Below are 20,554 nucleotides of genomic sequence, written 5' to 3'. Positions count from 1 at the left end.
GGATGTGGCTCCTGACGATCTCGTGCCATGCCTGCACGCAGAGCCGGTGACCGACGAAAGAAACTAGACTGCCCCATGCCCCCCCCCCACCCCCATCCATGTAAGCAAACGAACGGTAAACCAAGCCTACAGCATTCCATCGTCGATTGCCGATGAGCCGTTGAGCTATGCATCGCCAGTCGCCAATCGCTCCGATGGCAGGTTACACGTCAGTGAACAGGAACGTAATGATCTCTTCCCTTTGCAGTTTGCATGTCTGTATCTGTATGATACTAGCGACTTGTTTACGACACACGATCGTGACTTGCATGTTCGTCGCACGCAGTAGCCGAACATGGCTTTAACGATGATGAACAGGGGAAAAAATCAAGTGTAGGACTGGATCAGATTCTGAAGACTAAAGGAAGATGCTTACTCCTCACTGCTCACTGCTGTGCTGTGGCTGCCCTTCCTGGATGCTATACGAAATGATATGTTGTGTGAGTATTTTTTTCGTTAGCGAAATAAGTGAATGTTTGAGGGTTAAAATGGATGGCCACTGACGTTTGTATGTTCGCAACTGACGGAAAATTTCTACTACTTGCTACTGCCTGCAAGTAGTATAATATTGTAGCTAGTGCCTACGTACTGTAGTGAATCCGGCACAAGCAGCTGAACTAGTAGCAGAAACAAAACCTGTAAGTCATCAAAATATATTTTCAGCAGGACCTGAAACTGAAAGAGTTCGCAGATGCTGTACTTGTACTGTTGTATTCAGAATTTTATTTGGAGGTAGATACAGTAAACACATTATCCAAGGAGAGAAACGGTAAGAGGTAAAATTAGGGGTGCAGAAGAACACAAGTACTAGCATTTGTTCTTGAAGAGAAGAAAGTACTACAGGGATGATGTATAGAACACAGACTCACGGAGTGGAAGGAACCACTGATTGGGTGTGGATTGCAATGCATACACTTCCCCGTGACCATAACAAATCAGGCAAGCCCTTAATGCACAGAAGAAAGAGTGGAGACAACACAGGAATTCAGATTCTACAAAGCTACAACATGCCATGCATGGACCCAAGTCACCCAACCCATCAGTTACTCCATACCTGTCCAATCATTCAGGAAATGAACGTGGCCTGATCTCATCCATTATGTCCAGGATTCATCTTGCATACATTCATTCTCAGTTTCAGGGCAAGCTATCAAGCATGCACTGTAGATACATGTACCAGCTTTGTAGTTAGTGCATCCTCCTACCTTCTGTTGAGTAAAATAATGCCTTATAAAGAGCATATACCTTATTCCAACTATAAGTATAACATACCAAATAATAGAGCTAACTGTACACATGATTAAGCTGCTGAAAGACATGAGAATAACAGCAGAAAATACCTCTAACATGTGTACCAACAATAGCTGAATATCAAGATAAAGCAAATGAGTATGATCTGCACAGCATACTGATAGCAGGAAATAAAACATAAATACAGTGCTCTCAGAATTATGTAACAATTGGCCCCAAGACATGTGAGTCTTGCTCCCAAATTGTTCTTTCCTCAATATTATCGATTGGGCTATTAATGGGTTTTCAACTAGCTTAGAGAATCTGGACAGAAATTAAATTAGCTCTGGACAGTGACTGAAAAGAACCCTTTTACATAATTCTTCTAGCCATCAAAGGATCAACCAGGTTGTCCATCACAAGAGATAATAACAGAATGGAATGACTGGATATCTCAGAATATATCAGCATATATATTCATCACAGAACATGCTAAGAAGATACTGACAATGTCGCAAGCGCAAGAACTAACAGATGCGCATAAAATTGCAATCAACATACACCCATTCCTGCATACAGGACTGCCACAACTATCTCTTACTCAGAAGAATTATGACAAGATGAATACAATAGGGATTTCAGCACACTGCCCAGATCACAAATCTCTAGCTATTGTACCCATCTATTAGCCCAATCTCAATATATTATCATCACAGAGCAAGCTAATCAAAATTGGAGGCAGAGAAACTCACAGTGAAAGTTTTGATCGAAATCAAAGAGAAGATTGGCTAGGCGCCGCTGACCCAGAAAACCAATCACCCTCCGTAGCCGGCGGTGAGAGGAGATCGGAGATACAAAGCCTTGCACCGAACTGCCACTGCAATCCGGGTGAGCCTCAGCGTTGCAGCTCCGGCCACCAACAAAGCATTCACTCTCGGGTAGAGCACCAAAGGACAAACACAAGAGAAGACTCAGGATCTAGTTTCTGATGCAACCCCGAGCCAGAACACAACAGAAGTAGTCAGCCACATTTATGCCGTCGCACTCAGAGAGCTAGAGAGAGAGAGAGAGAGGTTGAGATAGGGGCCTTATCCTCAATGCAGAGAACCGCCGCCTCTTCCCTGCGAGATTCCCGTGGCCACCCACCGATCCATCGCCTCCTGATGCTGCTGCAACCAACCCCTCCGCCAAAGAATCGGCCGGAGCTGTTGTCGCCGCCAGCACCCAGGAGCCATTGGACGGAGCAGCCAAGGAAAACCACTCCAGCCCTCTTTCCAACCCTAGAAAGAGCGCATATATACGGCGCCCAGAATGGACTGGGCCGAAACAGATAGGAGGCCCAGTCCTGGCTGCCCAACACGGCCCAAAAGCAAAACATTAAAGTTTGCATAAATTCCAGCAGTCCCCACCCAAATTTTAATGTTGGTAGAGCACGATTTTATATACAGGATTTGAGTAGTGAGTACCTTCCGGGTTTGAACACACTACCTAGTCATATAGATTTTAACCCAAACAGACAGAGGAGGACTACACCTTGATCCTCTATCTTGGTGCATGAGTTTTCACCTATACAACACTCTGTACTTGGCTGCTAAGCCTTTAGCTCTCAATTTGGACGTTATGGTCATGTCCTAGTACCTTTTTATTCATGAGTGCCACCTAGAGGGGTACCTGGCTCCTCTAAGATTGCGACCACACAATCGCACTCACTTAGGTGAATTCTCCTAGATGTCTTGTAGGACGATATCTAAGGCCATTCGGCCTTGAATTCATTAAGAGCCAGCAGCTCAACCTTCCCTACAAAAGAGCATAGCAGCAAATGGGATCGATTTGCTCTTGTATCCACATAACTTGTTTTCCTAGAACCTAGTTCACGGGATCTCCGATCTACTAGGATAGGTTACTGTCGATGTGAATCTTATCTGAGGGTACTAATCCCATTCCTCTTGACGCTGCTTGAATGACTGTTCTAGCCATTCCTTTTGTGAAAGGATCAGCAAGATTTCTTTCAGACTGAATATAATCCACAGCGATTATACCCGTCTCTAGGGCATGCCTTAGCGACTTGAGTCGCCGTTTTATATGCTTCGAAGACTTCATATTATCTTTCCTACTTTTGACCTTAACCAGAACGGTTTGGTTATCACAGTAGGTGAGAACAGCTGGAATTGGTTTATCCAATATCGGCAGGTCAGAAAGGAGTTCTCTAATCCATTCTGCCTCTACGGCTGCTGAGTCTAGTGCCACTAGCTCGGCCTCCATCGTGGAGCGAGTAAGGATGGTCTGCTTGGATGACCTCCAAGATACTGCTCCACCTGCTAGAGTGAAAACATATCCACTCGTAGCCTTCATGTCATCCGAGTCACTGATCCAGTTGGAATCACTGAATCCCTCTATGACTGCAGGATGGCCAGAATAGTGAATCGCAAGGTTCTTTGTCCCCTTCAGATACTTGAGAATCCTCTCCAGTGCTATCCAATGATCATCTCCTGGGTTGGACGTATAACGACTTAAACTGCATACTGCATATGAGATGTCAGGCCTAGTTGCACTGGCCAAGTACATAAGAGAACCTATCACCTGCGAATACTTTAACTGGTCTTTTCCATGACCTACATTCTTCTTCAGCTTAGCATTTGGATCATAGGGCGTGGCTACAGGCTTACAGTCTATCATACCAAAACGTGTAAGCACCTTGTTCACATAATGGGATTGACCGAGAGTTATCCCATTCTCGTCCTTTAGGAGCTTGATGTTTAGAATTACATCAGCTTCTCCCAGGTCCTTCATATCGAAGTTCTGAGATAGAAAAGACTTAGTCTGGTTAATCATTTCCATATCTGTCCCAAATAGCAATATGTCATCCACGTATAGACATAGAATGACACCTCGACCCCCACCATAGCGATAATACACGCACTTATCGGCTTCATCAACACAGAAGCCGACCGAAGTCAGTGTAGTATCAAACTTTTCATGCCATTGCTTAGGGGCCTGTTTGAGACCATACAGGGATTTGATTAGCCTGCATACTTTACGCTCATGTCCTGTTACCACGAATCCATCTGGTTGTTGCATATAAATCTCATCATCCAGCTCTCCATTAAGGAAAGCGGTCTTGACATCCATCTGATGCACAAGGAGATTATGCGAAGCTGCCAGTGCTAAGAGCACGCGGATAGTAGGTAATCTGGCTACAGGAGAATAAGTATCGAAGTAGTCCTCTCCTTCCTTTTGCGTAAAACCCTTAGCCACTAATCGGGCCTTGTACTTTTCTATAGTACCATCGGGTCTCCGCTTTCTCTTGAAGATCCATTTGCAGCCGACCGGCTTGCATCCAACTGGGAGGTCTGCTAACTCCCAAGTTCCGTTAGTGATGATCGAATCCATCTCACTACAGACTGCTTCCTTCCAGTACTCCGCTTCTGGTGAAGCGTATGCCTCTGAAAGGTTTCGTGGTTCATCATCCACGACATAGGTGACAAAGTCATCTCCCAGTGATTTTCCAGTTCTTTGCCTCTTGCTCCTCCTAAGTTCCAGATCAGGAACCGTGTCATCAACACTCTGAGGAACATGGTTATCAACTAAAAGATCATGGGAACTAATCTCCTTTGCTTGCATCGGAAAGATGTGCTCAAAGAATGTCACATCTCGAGACTCCATTATCGAGTTAACGGCAATGTCTGAGACCTCGGAGTGGACCACCAGGAATCTATAGGCTGTGCTCTGGTGTGCATATCCTAGGAAGACACAGTCGACAGTCTTTTGTCCTAATTTCCTTTTCTTCGGCAGGGGAATATGAACTTTAGCCAAACAACCCCATGTGCGAAGATAGGACAGATTCGGTTTTCTCCCCTTCCATCCTTCATAAGGGGTTACCTCGCGATTCCGAGGAGCGACCCTGTTCAGGACATAGTTTACTGTGAGAACAGCTTCACCCCACCATGAGTTAGCTATACCAGAACTTTGTAATAAGGTGTTAATCAAATCACAAATTGTTCGGTTCTTTCTTTCGGCTACTCCGTTGGCCTGTGGTGAGTATGGTGGCGTAAATTCATGGATTATGCCACTTTCTTCACAGAATTCGGAGAAATCCCTGGGAATATATTCCCAACCTCTGTCAGACCTCAGTCTTTTTATTGTCTTTCCCAGTTGGTTTTCCACCTCGGCCTTATAGATTTTGAAGTATTCTAATGCTTCATCCTTTGTTCTCAGCAAATAGATATAGCAGAACCTAGTAGCATCATCTATGAGAGTAAAGAAGTATCTCTTGCCACCCTTGGTTAAAATTCCATTCATCTCACAAAGATCAGAATGAATCAGCTCAAGTGGCGAAGTGCTTCTCCCCTCGACCGTATGAAACGGTTTACGGGGCTGCTTAGCTTGCACACACACCTCGCACTTATGGCTCTTATCATATTTATATGAAGGAATAAGGTCCATCTTGCTCAAACGCATAATTGCTTCATTATTAACATGACACAAACGAGAATGCCAAATATCAATGTTCTTATTAGAATACGAAGAATAGAAAATGTTTGCAGAGCTATCAAGAATAGAAATACGGAACATGCCTCCACAATCATAGCCTTTCCCTACAAATGACCCACACCTGGTCATCACTACTTTATTCGACTCGAAGACTAATTTTATTCCTTGTCGGCATAGCATCGATCCACTGAGTAGATTGCGGGTCATGGCATGTACAAACAGTACGTCCTTCAGGATAAGAGTCTTGCCAGAAGTCAACTTCAGGCTCACTTGTCCTACTCCGCGCACTGCTGCCGAGACCCCATTCCCCATCAGTACGGATCCACCATCTGCGCCCTGAAGAGAAGTAAAACACGTCTGATCAGCACAAATATGCCTTGTAGCACCTATATCAATCCACCAACTTATTAGTGAATTTGCCGTATAGGCCTCAGGTTTATACCCACTAGTGGAGTCGCCTTTGCCAGTATCATTGGCCGTTGCAACTGCCACATGAACTTGGGCCTTGGCTGCCTTCTGCTGCTCAGGTGTTGGCCCCTTGCCCTTACGATTGCGGCATCTGTTGGCTTTGTGATCTGACTCGCCGCAGACGTAGCAGACAATCTCGGGTTTTTTCTTCTTCTTCATTGCATTAGCCTTCGGTCCCGAAAAACCAGGCTTGGTCTTCTCTTTCTTCGCATTCTTGCCAGGATGATTCTTGTGCTCGACAAGGTTTGCTTGAGCGAGCGCCTTCCCCCCACCATAGCCTGCCTTGGACTTCTCCTCAACATTTATCGCAGCAATGAGCTCATTAAGAGTCAATCGCTGCTTTAAATGCCGACGTGCAGTGACAAAGTCACGCCAAGAAGTAGGCAGCTTGGTCAGAATGGCATTAATCTGAAAGTTCTCCGGGAGGACACAGCCATACTGGCCTAAGTCCCGCACGATCAGTTGTAGCTCATGGATTTGTTCCATGACTGATCTGCCATCTCCCATGCGAAAGTTCAGGTAGCTTGCCACCATGAAGGACTCGTTGCCGTTGTCGCTCTCTGCATACTTGTCATTCAGCTCCGTCCACACCTTCCACGCTTCCCCGAAACCCACATAGATGTCAAATAGCCTGTTCGACAGGATGGCTAAGAGACGTGCCAGGGCTGAGGCATTTGCCTTCTCCCAACGGGCCCTTAACGCGTCAAGACGCGTTCTTTCGACCTCGTCTAACACGGCTTCCCCTTGAGGGGCGGGCGGCTCTTCAGTGAGGACCCAGAACAATCCGAGTTCCATCAACCATAGCCTCGTCCGGGCTTGCCAGCGCTTAAAGCCGGTCCCATCAAAACTCTCAGGCTTGATTGCATCCGAGGATGACGGAGGAGGACCAGAGGAGGAGGAGCTAGCCATAACTGAAGCACTAATTGGTTTTCTGGAATGTTGAGTAAAATAATGCCTTATAAAGAGCATATACCTTATTCCAACTATAAGTATAACATACCAAATAATAGAGCTAACTGTACACATGATTAAGCTGCTGAAAGACATGAGAATAACAGCAGAAAATACCTCTAACATGTGTACCAACAATAGCTGAATATCAAGATAAAGCAAATGAGTATGATCTGCACAGCATACTGATAGCAGGAAATAAAACATAAATACAGTGCTCTCAGAATTATGTAACAATTGGCCCCAAGACATGTGAGTCTTGCTCCCAAATTGTTCTTTCCTCAATATCATAGATTGGGCTATTAATGGGTTTTCAACTAGCTTAGAGAATCTGGACAGAAATTAAATTAGCTCTGGACAGTGACCGAAAAGAACCCTTTTACATAATTCTTCTAGCCATCAAAGGGTCAACCAGATTGTCCATCACAAGAGATAATAGCAGAATGGAATAACTGGATATCTCAGAATATATCAGCATATATATTCATCACAGAACATGCTAAGAAGATACTGACAATGTCGCAAGCGCAAGAACTAACAGATGCGCATAAAATTGCAATCAACATACACCCATTCCTGCATACAGGTCTGCCACAACTATCTCTTACTCAGAAGAATTATGACAAGATGAATACAATAGGGATTTCAGCACACTGCCCAGATCACAAATCTCTAGCTATTGTACCCATCTATTAGCCCAATCTCAATATATTATCATCACAGAGCAAGCTAATCAGAATTGGAGGCAGAGAAACTCACAGTGAAAGTTTTGATCGAAATCAAAGAGAAGATTGGCTAGGCACGGCCAATACGCCGCTGACCCAGAAAACCAATCACCCTCCGTAGCCGGCGGTGAGAGGAGATCGGAGATACAAAGCCTTGCACCGAACTGCCACTGCAATCCGGGTGAGCCTCAGCGTTGCAGCTCCGGCCACCAACAAAGCATTCACTCTCGGGTAGAGCACCAAAGGACAAACACAAGAGAAGACTCAGGATCTAGTTTCTGATGCAACCCCGAGCCAGAACACAACGGAAGTAGTCAGCCACATTTATGCCGTCGCACTCAAAGAGCTAGAGAGAGAGAGAGAGAGGTTGAGATAGGGGCCTTATCCTCAATGCAGAGAACCGCCGCCTCTTCCCTGCGAGATTCCCGTGGCCACCCACCGATCCATCGCCTCCTGATGCTGCTGCAACCAACCCCTCCGCCAAAGAATCGGCCGGAGCTGTTGCCGCCGCCAGCACCCAGGAGCCATTGGACGGAGCAGCCAAGGAAAACCACTCCAGCCCTCTTTCCAACCCTAGAAAGAGCGCATATATACGGCGCCCAGAATGGACTGGGCCGAAACAGATAGGAGGCCCAGTCCTGACTGCCCAACACGGCCCAAAAGCAGAACATTAAAGTTTGCATAAATTCCAGCACCTTCTTCAGACTGCCTTTACTCCCTTTGCCTTGAAGGCTTGAAGTTGCAGAACAAATAATTCACAAAACTATCATTGGCGTACAACTACCATCTTAACCTTCCAATTCATGCCAAGTGCTATGAGCTCTCCGATATAGGACGCTACGTGAGAGGTTGTACATATAGCAGTGCTTCAGAAACAAAACAAACCAAACGGAAAACGAAAAAAATGACACTGCAAAAAGTGTAAAAGTTTGTGCTATCCAAGGGGGTCTTAGGCTTTTTTTTAATTCTGATTATGGATTCTAGCCTAAAAAATAAAAGAAAAAACAAACCATCGCAATATAAAAACTGATTATTATAATTCATAAGCCAAGTTGTACTACAAAATCACATAATCTACAATCAGTGGGAATGAACTATGAATTCTACAAATTGGAATGTATTCTCACAATCTAAAGCTAAAACAACATGCCCTTAGAATAGGAGAATTGCAAGCTCGTGCAATCCTCAATCATGTCGGTGTCACTGGTCCAAGAACGGACGCGCATCAACCAAATTTAATCGACTACCAGCTCACTTGATCAGACATCCATCTCGATGGAAATTCAGGCCGGGCATGGGGCAAAAATGGACACATGCACACATGCAAGTGCACATGCGATGGCCCGGCATCTGCCCCCTTTTGCTCACCTCCGGGTCCGGGCACATGACGAGGCCAGAAGCACTCACATGCCTGCCGACCTGCGTGAGGGATTAGAGAAGAGCAATAATTCCTGATTTGCAAGCTCATTAGGAGAACAGCATGATAACTCATGAGGAATACAGCGCCACAGTGGTGTGCTCCTGATTGTCAGTATAGTATTCCCTCAATAATTGCAGAGTGGAGTATCTCATCGTGCTCTGAATGTTTAGTTTTTTCCAGGGATTTCAATTTTGTTTTACAATTTTTTTTCGTTCACTGACAAAATTCGTGAAATTTTGCTGAAATTTCGGTCATTTTTCGTCCTCTACTCCGTGGAACCCACGTGTCAGTGAAAGAAAATTCTGAAATTAGATATTTCGCTCCCCTCTGAAATTTCGGCGAAATTTTAATCCCTGGTTTTTTTTTCCAGATGTAGGAATTTTAGTACTCTGAGAACTTGGTAGATTAATCGATTAATAGTGCATGGACGCCATCAGTGAAAATTTTGTAAATGTTAAGAGAAATGGGGTAGATTTAATTGACAAGAAAAAGAAAGACTCCAGGACGGACATGCTTGTTGACTGTTGAGAGTATTGCATGAATATCTCAGATTACTGTAGGGTAAATTTCAATTTAATGAAACAGTCGGTGGATGTAATCATGCATGGAACAAAGGTCTTTGGCATCATCACATGGAGTACCCAGAACTGGCCATACAACGAAGGCAAAACCGCCAGTTCCCTCAGATTCAGAGAAAGATGATAATAAGGTTGATGCCCACAGTTACTGTAAAACTGTCCCAAATTTAGGAGATCTGTACATCAATTTTAGCATACGCAGAAAAATAACCGACAATGCAGCAAGACCTCATCATAAAGAAGGAGCTATCCAAAAATAAGCCAGAAAGGCATGCCGATAAGCCAACTTTTCTAGTCAGTTCCCAGATGTTAGCAACTTATATATGCAATGCATCATGTTGGATCTCATCTCAAACCTACTCAATCATGAAGCAATTTCACCTCAAGCTATCTAAAGCTTGACAGCTCCTATAAGGTCTGAAAGTGCTATATACTTGCATCAAGATTTGTAATGTCACGAATCTAACCCAAGAAAAGCATACCGAGATGTTGACTTTTCTGACGGTTTGTCACTGACTCACTGCAAGAACTCCAGGAGACTGATCTACTGAAAAATTTATAGAACTAAAAAAAGGTGCTTGCTCAATTTTACATATTATAAGTTGTTAAAAAACATTTCTGGTTGATCTTGAACATGGAATCGTGTTCTTGACCCTGCCACATTATGAAGACCGCATGTTGCAGGTTCAGACAACTGAACCTGGCCAAGGTAACGCCTCAGTGGCAGAACGGTTAATTGCGCGCAAATCGAGGTGCGGTCCGGGAGGCCGGGTTCCATTTAAGAGCACCGGGCCATCTTCACTCTGCAGGCTACATTGATCGATCAGAGCTGCATGATTCAGAGTGCAGAGCTCTTCATTTGCTAGGTCGAGAAGTGCCGCTCGCCGTTCTTGGTTTCTTTTACATTGGAGCGAGATGGGAAGGTTAGCCATAGCTGGGTCGGTGATGCTGCTGCTGCTGCTGTGCACAATGTGCAGAATGGCGCTTGGAATTACTGACGGTAACGTGCTGATTTATCGTTCAAGTTCTGAATTCTGATGCGTTTGCGGCTGGGTGATGTTTCTTGGCGTGATCTTTGATTGATTCTGCTATGGCGTGCGCTCGCAGGTCTGCTGCCGAACGGCAACTTCGAGCGCGGGCCGCTGCCGTCGCAGCTGCGGGGGACGCGGGTGGTGGGCGCGTCGGCGATCCCGTCGTGGCAGACATCGGGGTTCGTGGAGTACGTCCCGTCGGGGCGGAAACAAGGGGACATGGTGCTGGTGGTGCCCGAGGGCGCCTACGCCGTGCGGCTCGGGAACGAGGCGTCCATCCGGCAACGGCTCCACGGCGCCACCCGCGGCGCGCGCTACTCACTCACGTTCAGCGCCGCGCGGACGTGCGCGCAAGCCGAGCGGCTGAACGTGTCGGCGTCAGGGCAGTCGGGCGTGCTCGCCATGCAGACCATGTACAGCAGCAACGGTTGGGACTCGTACGCCTGGGCCTGGGTCGCCGACGCCGACGAGGTCGAGGTCGTCATCCACAACCCCGGCGTCACTGAGGACCCCGCCTGCGGCCCGCTCATCGACTCCGTCGCCATCAAGACCCTCAACCCCCCTCGCCGCACCAACAGTGAGTACCAGACCGAGGTTCCCTGCACCATATCAGGTGTAAATGTCGGCACGGCAGTGGCTTGACACGACGGAGTCCTTGCATGTCTGCAGAGAACCTGGTGAAGAATGGTGATTTCGAGGAGGGACCGTACATCATCCCGGGGACGAAGTGGGGGGTGCTGATCCCGTCGCGCGTGGTGGACGACCACTCGCCGCTGCCGGGTTGGATGGTGGAGTCGCTCAAGGCCATCAAGTACATCGACGGCGACAGCTTCGCGGTGCCGCGCGGGAGGCGCGCCGTGGAGCTGCTGGCCGGGAAGGAAAGCGCGATCGCGCAGGTCATCCGCACCGTGCCCGGGAGGCAGTACGTTATGTCCTTCACCGTCGGCGACGCCAGCAACGCCTGCCGCGGGTCGCTCATGGTGGAGGCCTACGCGGGGAGGGAGTCCAGCAAGGTGGCGTACGAGTCGTCGGGGCGGGGCGGCGTCAAGCGCGCCGTGCTGCCGTTCCGCGCCGCGTCGGCGCGCACGCGACTCGTGTTCTTCAGCTCGTTCTACAGCACCAGGAGCGACGACCTCAGCTCGCTCTGCGGGCCGGTGCTCGACGACGTCGCCGTCGTCAGCGTGCGCGCGCGGCCGTTCGGCCTGCCGAAGCGCAGCTAGAGAGCAAGCAGCCGGATCGGGGCCGGGCGGGCGTGAGAGATGGAGATAATTTTCTTGCTGTTGCGAGCGCGGTTGCTTACCGTGTTGCTGCTCGTTGAGCTGACATGTGCATCGAGAAATTGTTCGAGCCAGGAAGCCTTCTGACATTCCATATGGTCTTGTTTCATGGTAGAACGGATCAGGTTTGTTATAATCCACTCGAGCAAAAAATTGAGTTATTGTTCTCACGCCTGGATTACATCGAGATTAGTGCTCAGCCACCGCTAGCAGCGATACGTTAAGGTTATAGTTTAGGTTATATGAAGGTTTTTATGGTTCACTTAGCCTAGAGCCGGCCTTGACATTTCGGAGGTCCGGAGTGAAATAAAAGGTAGAGGCTCTTCACTAAAAATAAACACAATTTGTAGAGGCATAGGGAGGATGCGATGGCATTCGTCGTGGCACCTTGGCCTTTTTTTCATGCTATGGATTAATTTGAACATCTAAACACACAAATCGGGTATTCAAATGTATCGAACTAATTAAAACAAGGAATTTTGAAGCTTTACAACAAATAAAATTTTGATAACATGTAATATAAAGCAATTGTATGGTCTATCACCTGCTCTTGTCAAAGACACCTTTTGATTCTTACCTCTTCCAGAAGAGATCGCACCATTTGCTAATTTGTCCAGAGTCCTTCATGATGCTTTTGCTATAGTGCATCTTTTCTTTTACAAAGAACATCTGCTAGTGAAATTCCTTGAAATAAAAACTACGAAATCAAATTACAGGGCAAAAGCAAAGAGGGAACATCCCTGCAGAGCATAGGTGACTTGTGAGATATGCATACAAACCTGCTCCTTGGCGTGCGTGTCGTCCCTGTGCTGCTGTGCTGAGCACCGGCCGCCTACAAGCCATGCCATGGACTCACCCTGTACCGCCTTTGTTTCTCACGTCGTCGCCACTCGCTCACACGCTGTGCTACTGTGCTACACTAGGATTCGACGGCCTCTGCTTTTGCTCGCAGCTCGGGTTGACCAAGCATCCGAGGCTCCGAGCAACATTGTGTCCCAGTTGATTGGGCCAGACCAGTGGGCTTATTTGGCTAGATAATTGGGCTTGCAAGAGGTTAGGGAGACCACGCCACACGGACGTATCTTCTCAGCTGTGACATAGAGCATGGCGCTAGGCTGTCAGCAATTGCATAGTGAGATGCCGAAGGCGGAGGTTGGAGGACATGGGGTACTTGACTTTGGAGGGCCCTAATTTTGGGTGGCCCAGGGTAGCCGCCCCGCTCATCCTGGGGCCAAAGCCTGACTTAGCCTCGGATCCTACAACTAGATGTGCGAAGACAATCCAAATCCAACGATGGGGTAGAGTAGACTATGGCAGCGACGGATCAATCCAGGGTGGGTGGGTGGGGGACCTCTAAGCCCCCTACCCTCTAAAGCACTTGGGATCCTCCCACCCCCACCCCACAAGCCCCCTTCAATTTTTGGACATGAAAAAAGAAAAGGATAAGAGGAGGAGGAAGGAGAAGAAGATAAAAAGAGAAGGAAGAAGGAGAGCCCCCTTATTTCATAGCTTTGGATCCGCTACTTGGCTACGGTGATGAGTTGGATTGGTGGGAAGTGGTTAGCGACTATAGAAGGGAGTAGCGAGGTGCTAGAAAGCTGAGAGGGGGACAATGGTGTGTGTGCCCAGACAGGTACTGGTGGCTGCATTGGGAGGCAGTGGTGGGTGAGAAGGCAACGAGGGTGAGAACAATGATGTGTGGTTTTTTTATAGGCCCCGTCTATACCATACACGAGAATTTCACCAACACTCGAATTTCCTTACCGTTGGATCGAGATGTCTAAGGGATTTCTTCTTTCTGTGTTCTTCTTCTTCCTATGTTCTTCTTGGTGCTCTGGATTTCTCCTTTCCTGTTGACGAGCTTCTCCACCACGAGTTGTCCCCGCTCTTCCCTCTTGCTCTAGTCTCTAGAGGTTCCTGCCATCGGATCCGCGACCATGGGCCTTCGTCATGCCCACTACCCTCTTGCCTCTCGCGGCTCCGATAGTGCCACCACCACACCACCGCCAGTCTAGGCACCGACCTGACTTCTCTCTAAGCCTGGGGCATAGGAAAGCCCCGGGACCTAACCTTCTCCATAAACCCTAACCCTTTTCCCTTGCCTGAGCTTATCAGAGATATAGAGGATGAGGTTTGATCTGGCCAAAGACAAAGAAGATGGGTCGGATCTTACCATAGACGAAGAAGATCAGTCGGATCTCACCAGAGTTGGAGAAGAGGGTGGGAGAGAAAAAAAAATCAGGGGTTGGTTAGGGGAGAAATACCTGGGTAGAATATAGCTTCCCTTTTTTTCTGGGCGTAGGGGTCAAACGGAAGGAAAGACTAGTGCAACACCAACCATAGAAACCTTACGTGCTGATGTGAAATGACCAATTAAAAGGTTTCACGTCAACATTTTGGGCAAGATCATTACTATACACGTCAGTATGTAAGTAGGATTTCTATAAGATTATTTATAGATGTAGCATTACTTAGAAGGAAAATAATTTTATACTCAATCAAATAACATGAAAAAGGGAAAGCTGGGTGTGAATTTTTTTATTTTTAAATAAAAATTGCAATTATATGCGCCTGTTTTGAAATATTGCAAATCTAGACTCTTGTCATCCATTGGAAAGACTATAGCTAGATATATTTTTAGAAATTTTGTTTTTGAGAAATTTAAAACGATTAACAAAAATATTATTGAGTAACTGACCACCAAAAAATGTAATTGCACTTCCTTTTTCAGAAACATCAGCCTTTTCAATTATATTTTTGTAGGCTGAAGAGGTATAACGACTTCTTAGATACCTTCAGAAGGAGGTTCTTCATGTGTCCAAACTATGAGTATGACCCATCGGAGGGCACCATCTCTAGTGGTTACCGCCAAGTTAAAACTTGTGGCTAAACTATATTACAACTATCTATCATTTACCACTAATCATTCTTATCTCCGTAGGTAGTCTCAGCCGTCTCTATGTGAGTTCATACAGTGGATAATATTTAGCAATCGTAAGCAAATGTGTTCCATCTATGCAATAAGCATCGGGTAGCATGGAGATGATTCGATCAAATAGAAGAGAACGAGAGAAGGGAGGCTAAGTGCACACACATGCAGGAGGAGCTAAGGAAGCTGAGAGAGGAACATGCTTACTAGAATGACGAGGCCATGAGGCGAAGAGTGAGAGGAAGCACTAGAGGGTATGTTGGTCGCGGGAAGATAAACTAGATGTTATGAGGAATGGAAAATAGCCTCTATCAAGAATACATAATAAGCTTCATTACTTTTGTATTTGTGCTAACATGTTTTACTCCATAAACCACTTGCAGACTACAATGACATCATGGCGTAAGATGGCCTCACCGGGAGGAGCGTAAGACAGTTTGGAGGAGCTACATTTGTAGTGGTCACCCGATGCAGTGTAAGATGGCCAGTTTGGAGGAGCTACATTTGTAGTGGTCACCCGATGCAGTGTAAGATGGCCTAGAGGATTACCGCCGTAAGGCTCACCCGTAGAAGTGTAAGATCATCTGGAGGACTTGCCGCCATAAGGCTCAGCGAGCGTCAGATGTAGTGGCGGTGGAGCCGTAGCTATGAGAGTAGTGGTGGTCATCGTAGCAGTAGGGCGAGGGGGCTGAGCAAGAGCCGGTCGAATAGCATGGGGTCGAGAAGCAACGTCCTCAATGGATCTACAACCGAACATCTTCATGATCTTCTACACCTTCTCGTAGATCATGTGGAATGCCCCACGTGTCTCAGAGGCATGGACATCTATCTCATTGTCTAACTGCTCGTGGTTAGTACTAGCCTCCACTAAGAATTGGAACATGAGATTCTTATGGGAAAAAAATGTTACGTAGTATGAACATAATTCTTTGTTAGTAAAATCAGTGCCACGAATAGATGTATGCATTGAAGATATGTACCACCAACGACCGAGTCTGGTCCTGTTCAATGTGTAAGTGTTTCGCATATGCGCCACGTGAGTTAGCACCTTGGACTGTGTGTATGTCACACAGGTCCACGTCCGGGGTAGAAACCAGTTGAGGTACTACCTAAATGCCTCCTTAGTGTGTGGCTGGTCCTCGTTCAGCATGTCATCTACCACACTATCCCAGTGCTCTATCCACACCTCAATATGTTGTGCCCACAGGGTAGTAGACCACATACCTTTTTGCGTCATCTTGCAAGATTAGTTAATACATCATATAAGGTGTGTGACTAATGATTAATAACAATGAGTTGTACAATTTACTTGTGCATGTGAGCATATATGGTCTGGACGGAGGGTAGGGAAAATGCTGGTACCGACCAAATTGATGGTGAGGAAACGGACAGGTGGGATCCGTCTCCGCGTCAAAAGAGACAAGTTTGAGTTTAATTCGAATTTAACATGGACGAAAATAAAATGCATCAGGTATTACGAGTACATTACTTTCTAAATTCATATATTTACTTAGAAATTCAGTTAATTACATCTCCATAGAGAAAACCCCTGATTAAGAATTTTAACATGAAGACATAAAAGGAAGATTACAATATATGACTATTTCAAAACTATAAAAGAAAAGAAAAATCTTCAGTCTTGCCGCCATGGATGAATGCTCGTCGAAGAATTTAGTTTTGCATTTTGTTTAGATGTCAACATGAAATCAGTCTATTTTTCACGATGCTAGTGCATGCACTTTCTTAATATTTTTGCATGATTTATTAGAATTTCACCATGCGTATGTTTCACTTCGCCTAGCAATCCGAGATGTAGGGATGACATGTTTATATGTTATATACAACAGATTGCATGATTTATTCATACATGATTATATCATTCGGATTATCCATCATGGCATGGTATCATTCGGATTAGCCATCATGGCATGGTTCTCAGGAAGATGGAGAGCTCATACATAGTTTTTAATCCAAACAAGGTTGATTTGTTTATTATTTAACAAGTTGATATCACAGCTCATGGCATGGCATAAATTGGTATGATTTCCATGCGCAGAATATAATGTGTGTAATTTTATAGATTTTGCCTAAGTCAATATTACTCACGACATGTTATGATGCACGTGCACATAATAGTAATATGCAGTTAGTTGATTTTATCAAGCAGATGCCAGCTAATACTCATGACGTGGTGCATGCAGGCCGTGATGCAAGATTTAATCGTCTTTGTTATTGCCCGTGACATGGTATTCGTAATGAAAACTCATGTGCTAGCAAAATAGTGCAGACGAATGCTCATGTACAAAACACAATATGGAATTTTTGGCGAGTCAGTAACTATGTGACGTGACTTTCATGGACTGCTGTGATTATAGCACATTATTTGCTAACCTTCCATACATTTGACGTGGTATTCTTGAACTGGTGTCCACGTGCTAAGCGTGTTAAGCAAGATAGGATTATAGATTCATGCTATATGCAGAGGAGTGCAAGATTTATCCCTCTCGGTAACGTGACCAAAACCGATGCAATTTCTTGTATAATTTTGGCAACGCCAGCTACTACTCATGGCCGGTATTTGTGATGATCACAGATCGAACCCATACGCGGAGTGCAGCCAAGACGTATTTTAGTTGGCTTTTAAAAGATGATTTTTTTAAACATTTTTTCTTGATTCGTATCAAAAGACCGAAACGAAGAAACAAGGTTCTTCTCATCGTGGCATTGTATCATATGACATACGTGGTTTGTACTAATGGAACAAACCAGCGAATGAGACTTTTGTGCTGCTCTTGATTTGTATCAACAGACCAAATCAAAGGGAAACGAGAACAAGAAACAAGAGAGTGGAGGGAGGAGGATAGCTAGCTCCTTGATTTGTATCAATAGACCAAATCAGAGAGCGGCGAAGAGGGTAAGAGCATCACCTTATATAATACCTTTACGTGCACGGTAACTTTCTCCCTGGGCGCTCCTCCACTGGCCTCTCCTTTCTCCCTAGTATCTGCCCTCCAGTGCTTGTATGTATTTGCCAAGTGCTTGTTTCTGCAGAAGCTCCCACGCGTCGAATACTTGGCGTGCAGAAGCCTTCTCAAACCGGCAGCCTATTAGTGCTCTCCGGCCGAACTCCTCTCGTTGTCTCACGCCAACAGCCTGCCTGTGCTCTGCCCAAGCTTTTTTTCTCTCCCTCTGCCGCTGGCCAGGCCATCTATTTATAGAGCAGGAGCAAAGGGCGGTTCATTTTGGCCAGTTACGGCAACTCCTCTCACCTTTTCTCATTTGTTTTCTGCTTTGTTTATTTGCTAATTGAGCCATTAAGTGGCAGCGGCACCATGACTTGCAGTTGTTGTGCACGTCGAGCAGTTTATGGAGGTTTTTGCTTCTAGTCACGTGGATTTGATCTGTATTTAATTAGAGACGTTCAAGTTTTAGAGGCTGAGTTGTGGGTCAGCTGCCCTTTATTCCTAATTATAATGATTAAAGCAATGCTTAATTATACACCAGCATGCAACCACACCTCATGCGCGTGCTGTTATGTTGGAAACGTGGATACCTGGCTTTGTTGGCCTCAGCCAAACACACACATGCACGCATATATGCATTTGGGAAAGCATGGCTGACACGTGAGGTCCTTGACTAATCCATCATCTGCTTCAGTGTTTAGCTAGTGTGCACAAATGGCAAAACATATATGAGCATACATGGTTTTATTTTTATTTTTGGGTAACTGACATGGCCATATTAATTGACTAATTATTTGATTAGGTAACTAAATATTTTGGTCTCATATATTTTCCATATTTTTTTTAGATAATCATCCGAGAAGCTACGTATTCGGGCGACCATGTCATATACCCATGTTTGATGTTACATGTGGGTACCAATTCCAGCATTGCTCGTAGAAATTTGATATGGAGAACTCTCAACAATTGCATATCAAGCGAGTCTCGACAACTATGTGTATTTTTAGTTCTTGAGCGTGCTTGTGTTTTGCAGCCGACGCGAGATTATACTAATTCCTTTCTTTTTTTAGAAATAATTATGTTAAAGGGTTTATTTATTTCATATCTCATGGAATTTAGCCACTAACATTATTTTATATGTTATTAACCACATATTGCCAAAATTCATGTCAACAAATGCCGCCTCGAGGTCCGGGTGCGAGAATTCTTTATTTTCGGATCCGGAGCTCGAAATATGAATATATATGCAGTCTTAGTCCGCATATTTTGTTTTAGACATGGATAAGATTGTACGTATGATATGGTACACGAATTCTATCAGGTGACTGAAAAGTCGTTTTGCACCATTGTAACGTGCTGATTTAATTTTCCAGTTCTACGCCCCCCCTTTTCTTTTCTTTTCAATAGCTTTTCATTTGAAACTCAAATCCGAAATTCTAGGAGCTAGTGGGGTATTGTTGGCTTGTTTTCAGAGGTTGTTTAATGGATAAACGCCTCTTAACCTCGCCGACACTCTTCTATCGATCAAACTCTGGCTCGTTTGGGGGCTCCCATGTTGTGGTACGCATCTCCTGTTCCTTTTCCTTTTTACAACATCTGCATCGCAGCTATCCTCACGTAGGCATGATCGTAGTATAATTGCTGACATATCTCGCTGCTTGTTAGTCTCCCAAGCGCGGAGCGCTGAGTTCAAGGATTTCTACCTATACGAGGACGCGCGTCGGTTCTTTGTTGCGACGTTCGACCGCGCAAAGGTATTATCCATGTTTCATTTCTCAGATCATATATCATCAAAGCATTAGTCTTTATATAATTGGGAATCACATAGCGCGGTCATTCTGAGAGTCTTCGATCATTTGGCATGGTCCCTCGTATGGCTATATAAAGTTTCTTCTTCTTCTTTTTTTTTACGTATAATGAGTTGGACATTAACAGCCATCAGATTTTTTATTTTTTTATTTTTAGATGGCATAACCACGTTACCCCTTTCCTGTGTGGCTCAAACTCAAATATATGAACCAGCAACTAGTGAAGCGGCTAATCCTGTTATAAAAGAACAGTAGATGATGAAAAGCGAGATGGATACTAGCGAGCGTGGGTGGAGATCGGCCTCTAATTTTTTAGCTCGCTGTTTCCACCCGTTTGCACCTATACCTCAATCTGACAAAGCTCTCACATTGGGAAATAGAATAGTATCAGAAGGTCTTGGTTGGGAGAACTACGATATTGAGTATATCTCGCTCCCTACAGGATACATTGAATGGGGAACTGCGGTTTTAGAGAAACATTCTTTTAACTTGAGAGGGGATGGTGAAGGCACTGATTATATTTATAGAGCCATTTATTGCTCCTTAGGTAAATACAATGTTCCACCCTCCTTGCTGAAATCTTTATTGGAGAGATGGAATCCACAAACGAACACATTCTTATTTCGATATGGTGAGCGCACTAT

General features: G+C 45.3%; 2 protein-coding genes across 2 annotated transcripts; one reads left to right on the top strand and one right to left on the bottom strand.

The window, feature by feature from the left end:
• Positions 1–5,947: 5,947 nt before the first annotated feature.
• LOC133917407 (uncharacterized) lies at positions 5,948–7,155 on the bottom strand. Its single transcript, XM_062361310.1, has 2 exons — positions 6,203–7,155; positions 5,948–6,096 (listed from the first exon to the last, which is right to left on the bottom strand). The coding sequence occupies exons 1-2, from the start codon at positions 7,135–7,137 to the stop codon at positions 6,072–6,074; spliced, it is 960 nt and encodes a 319-aa protein (XP_062217294.1). The 5' UTR covers positions 7,138–7,155; the 3' UTR covers positions 5,948–6,071.
• Positions 7,156–10,655: 3,500 nt separating this feature from the next.
• On the top strand, positions 10,656–12,415 carry LOC133917406 (BIIDXI-like protein At5g11420). Its single transcript, XM_062361308.1, has 3 exons — positions 10,656–10,902; positions 11,010–11,510; positions 11,603–12,415. Exons 1-3 carry the CDS (start codon positions 10,818–10,820, stop codon positions 12,151–12,153), a joined length of 1,137 nt encoding a protein of 378 aa, XP_062217292.1. The 5' UTR covers positions 10,656–10,817; the 3' UTR covers positions 12,154–12,415.
• The last annotated feature ends 8,139 nt before the right edge of the window (positions 12,416–20,554 follow it).

Source organism: Phragmites australis, chromosome 5, assembly GCF_958298935.1.
Source record: "Phragmites australis chromosome 5, lpPhrAust1.1, whole genome shotgun sequence".
In the NCBI taxonomy this organism is placed as follows: Eukaryota; Viridiplantae; Streptophyta; class Magnoliopsida; order Poales; family Poaceae; genus Phragmites; species Phragmites australis.
This window is presented reverse-complemented; position numbering and strand designations above follow the sequence as displayed.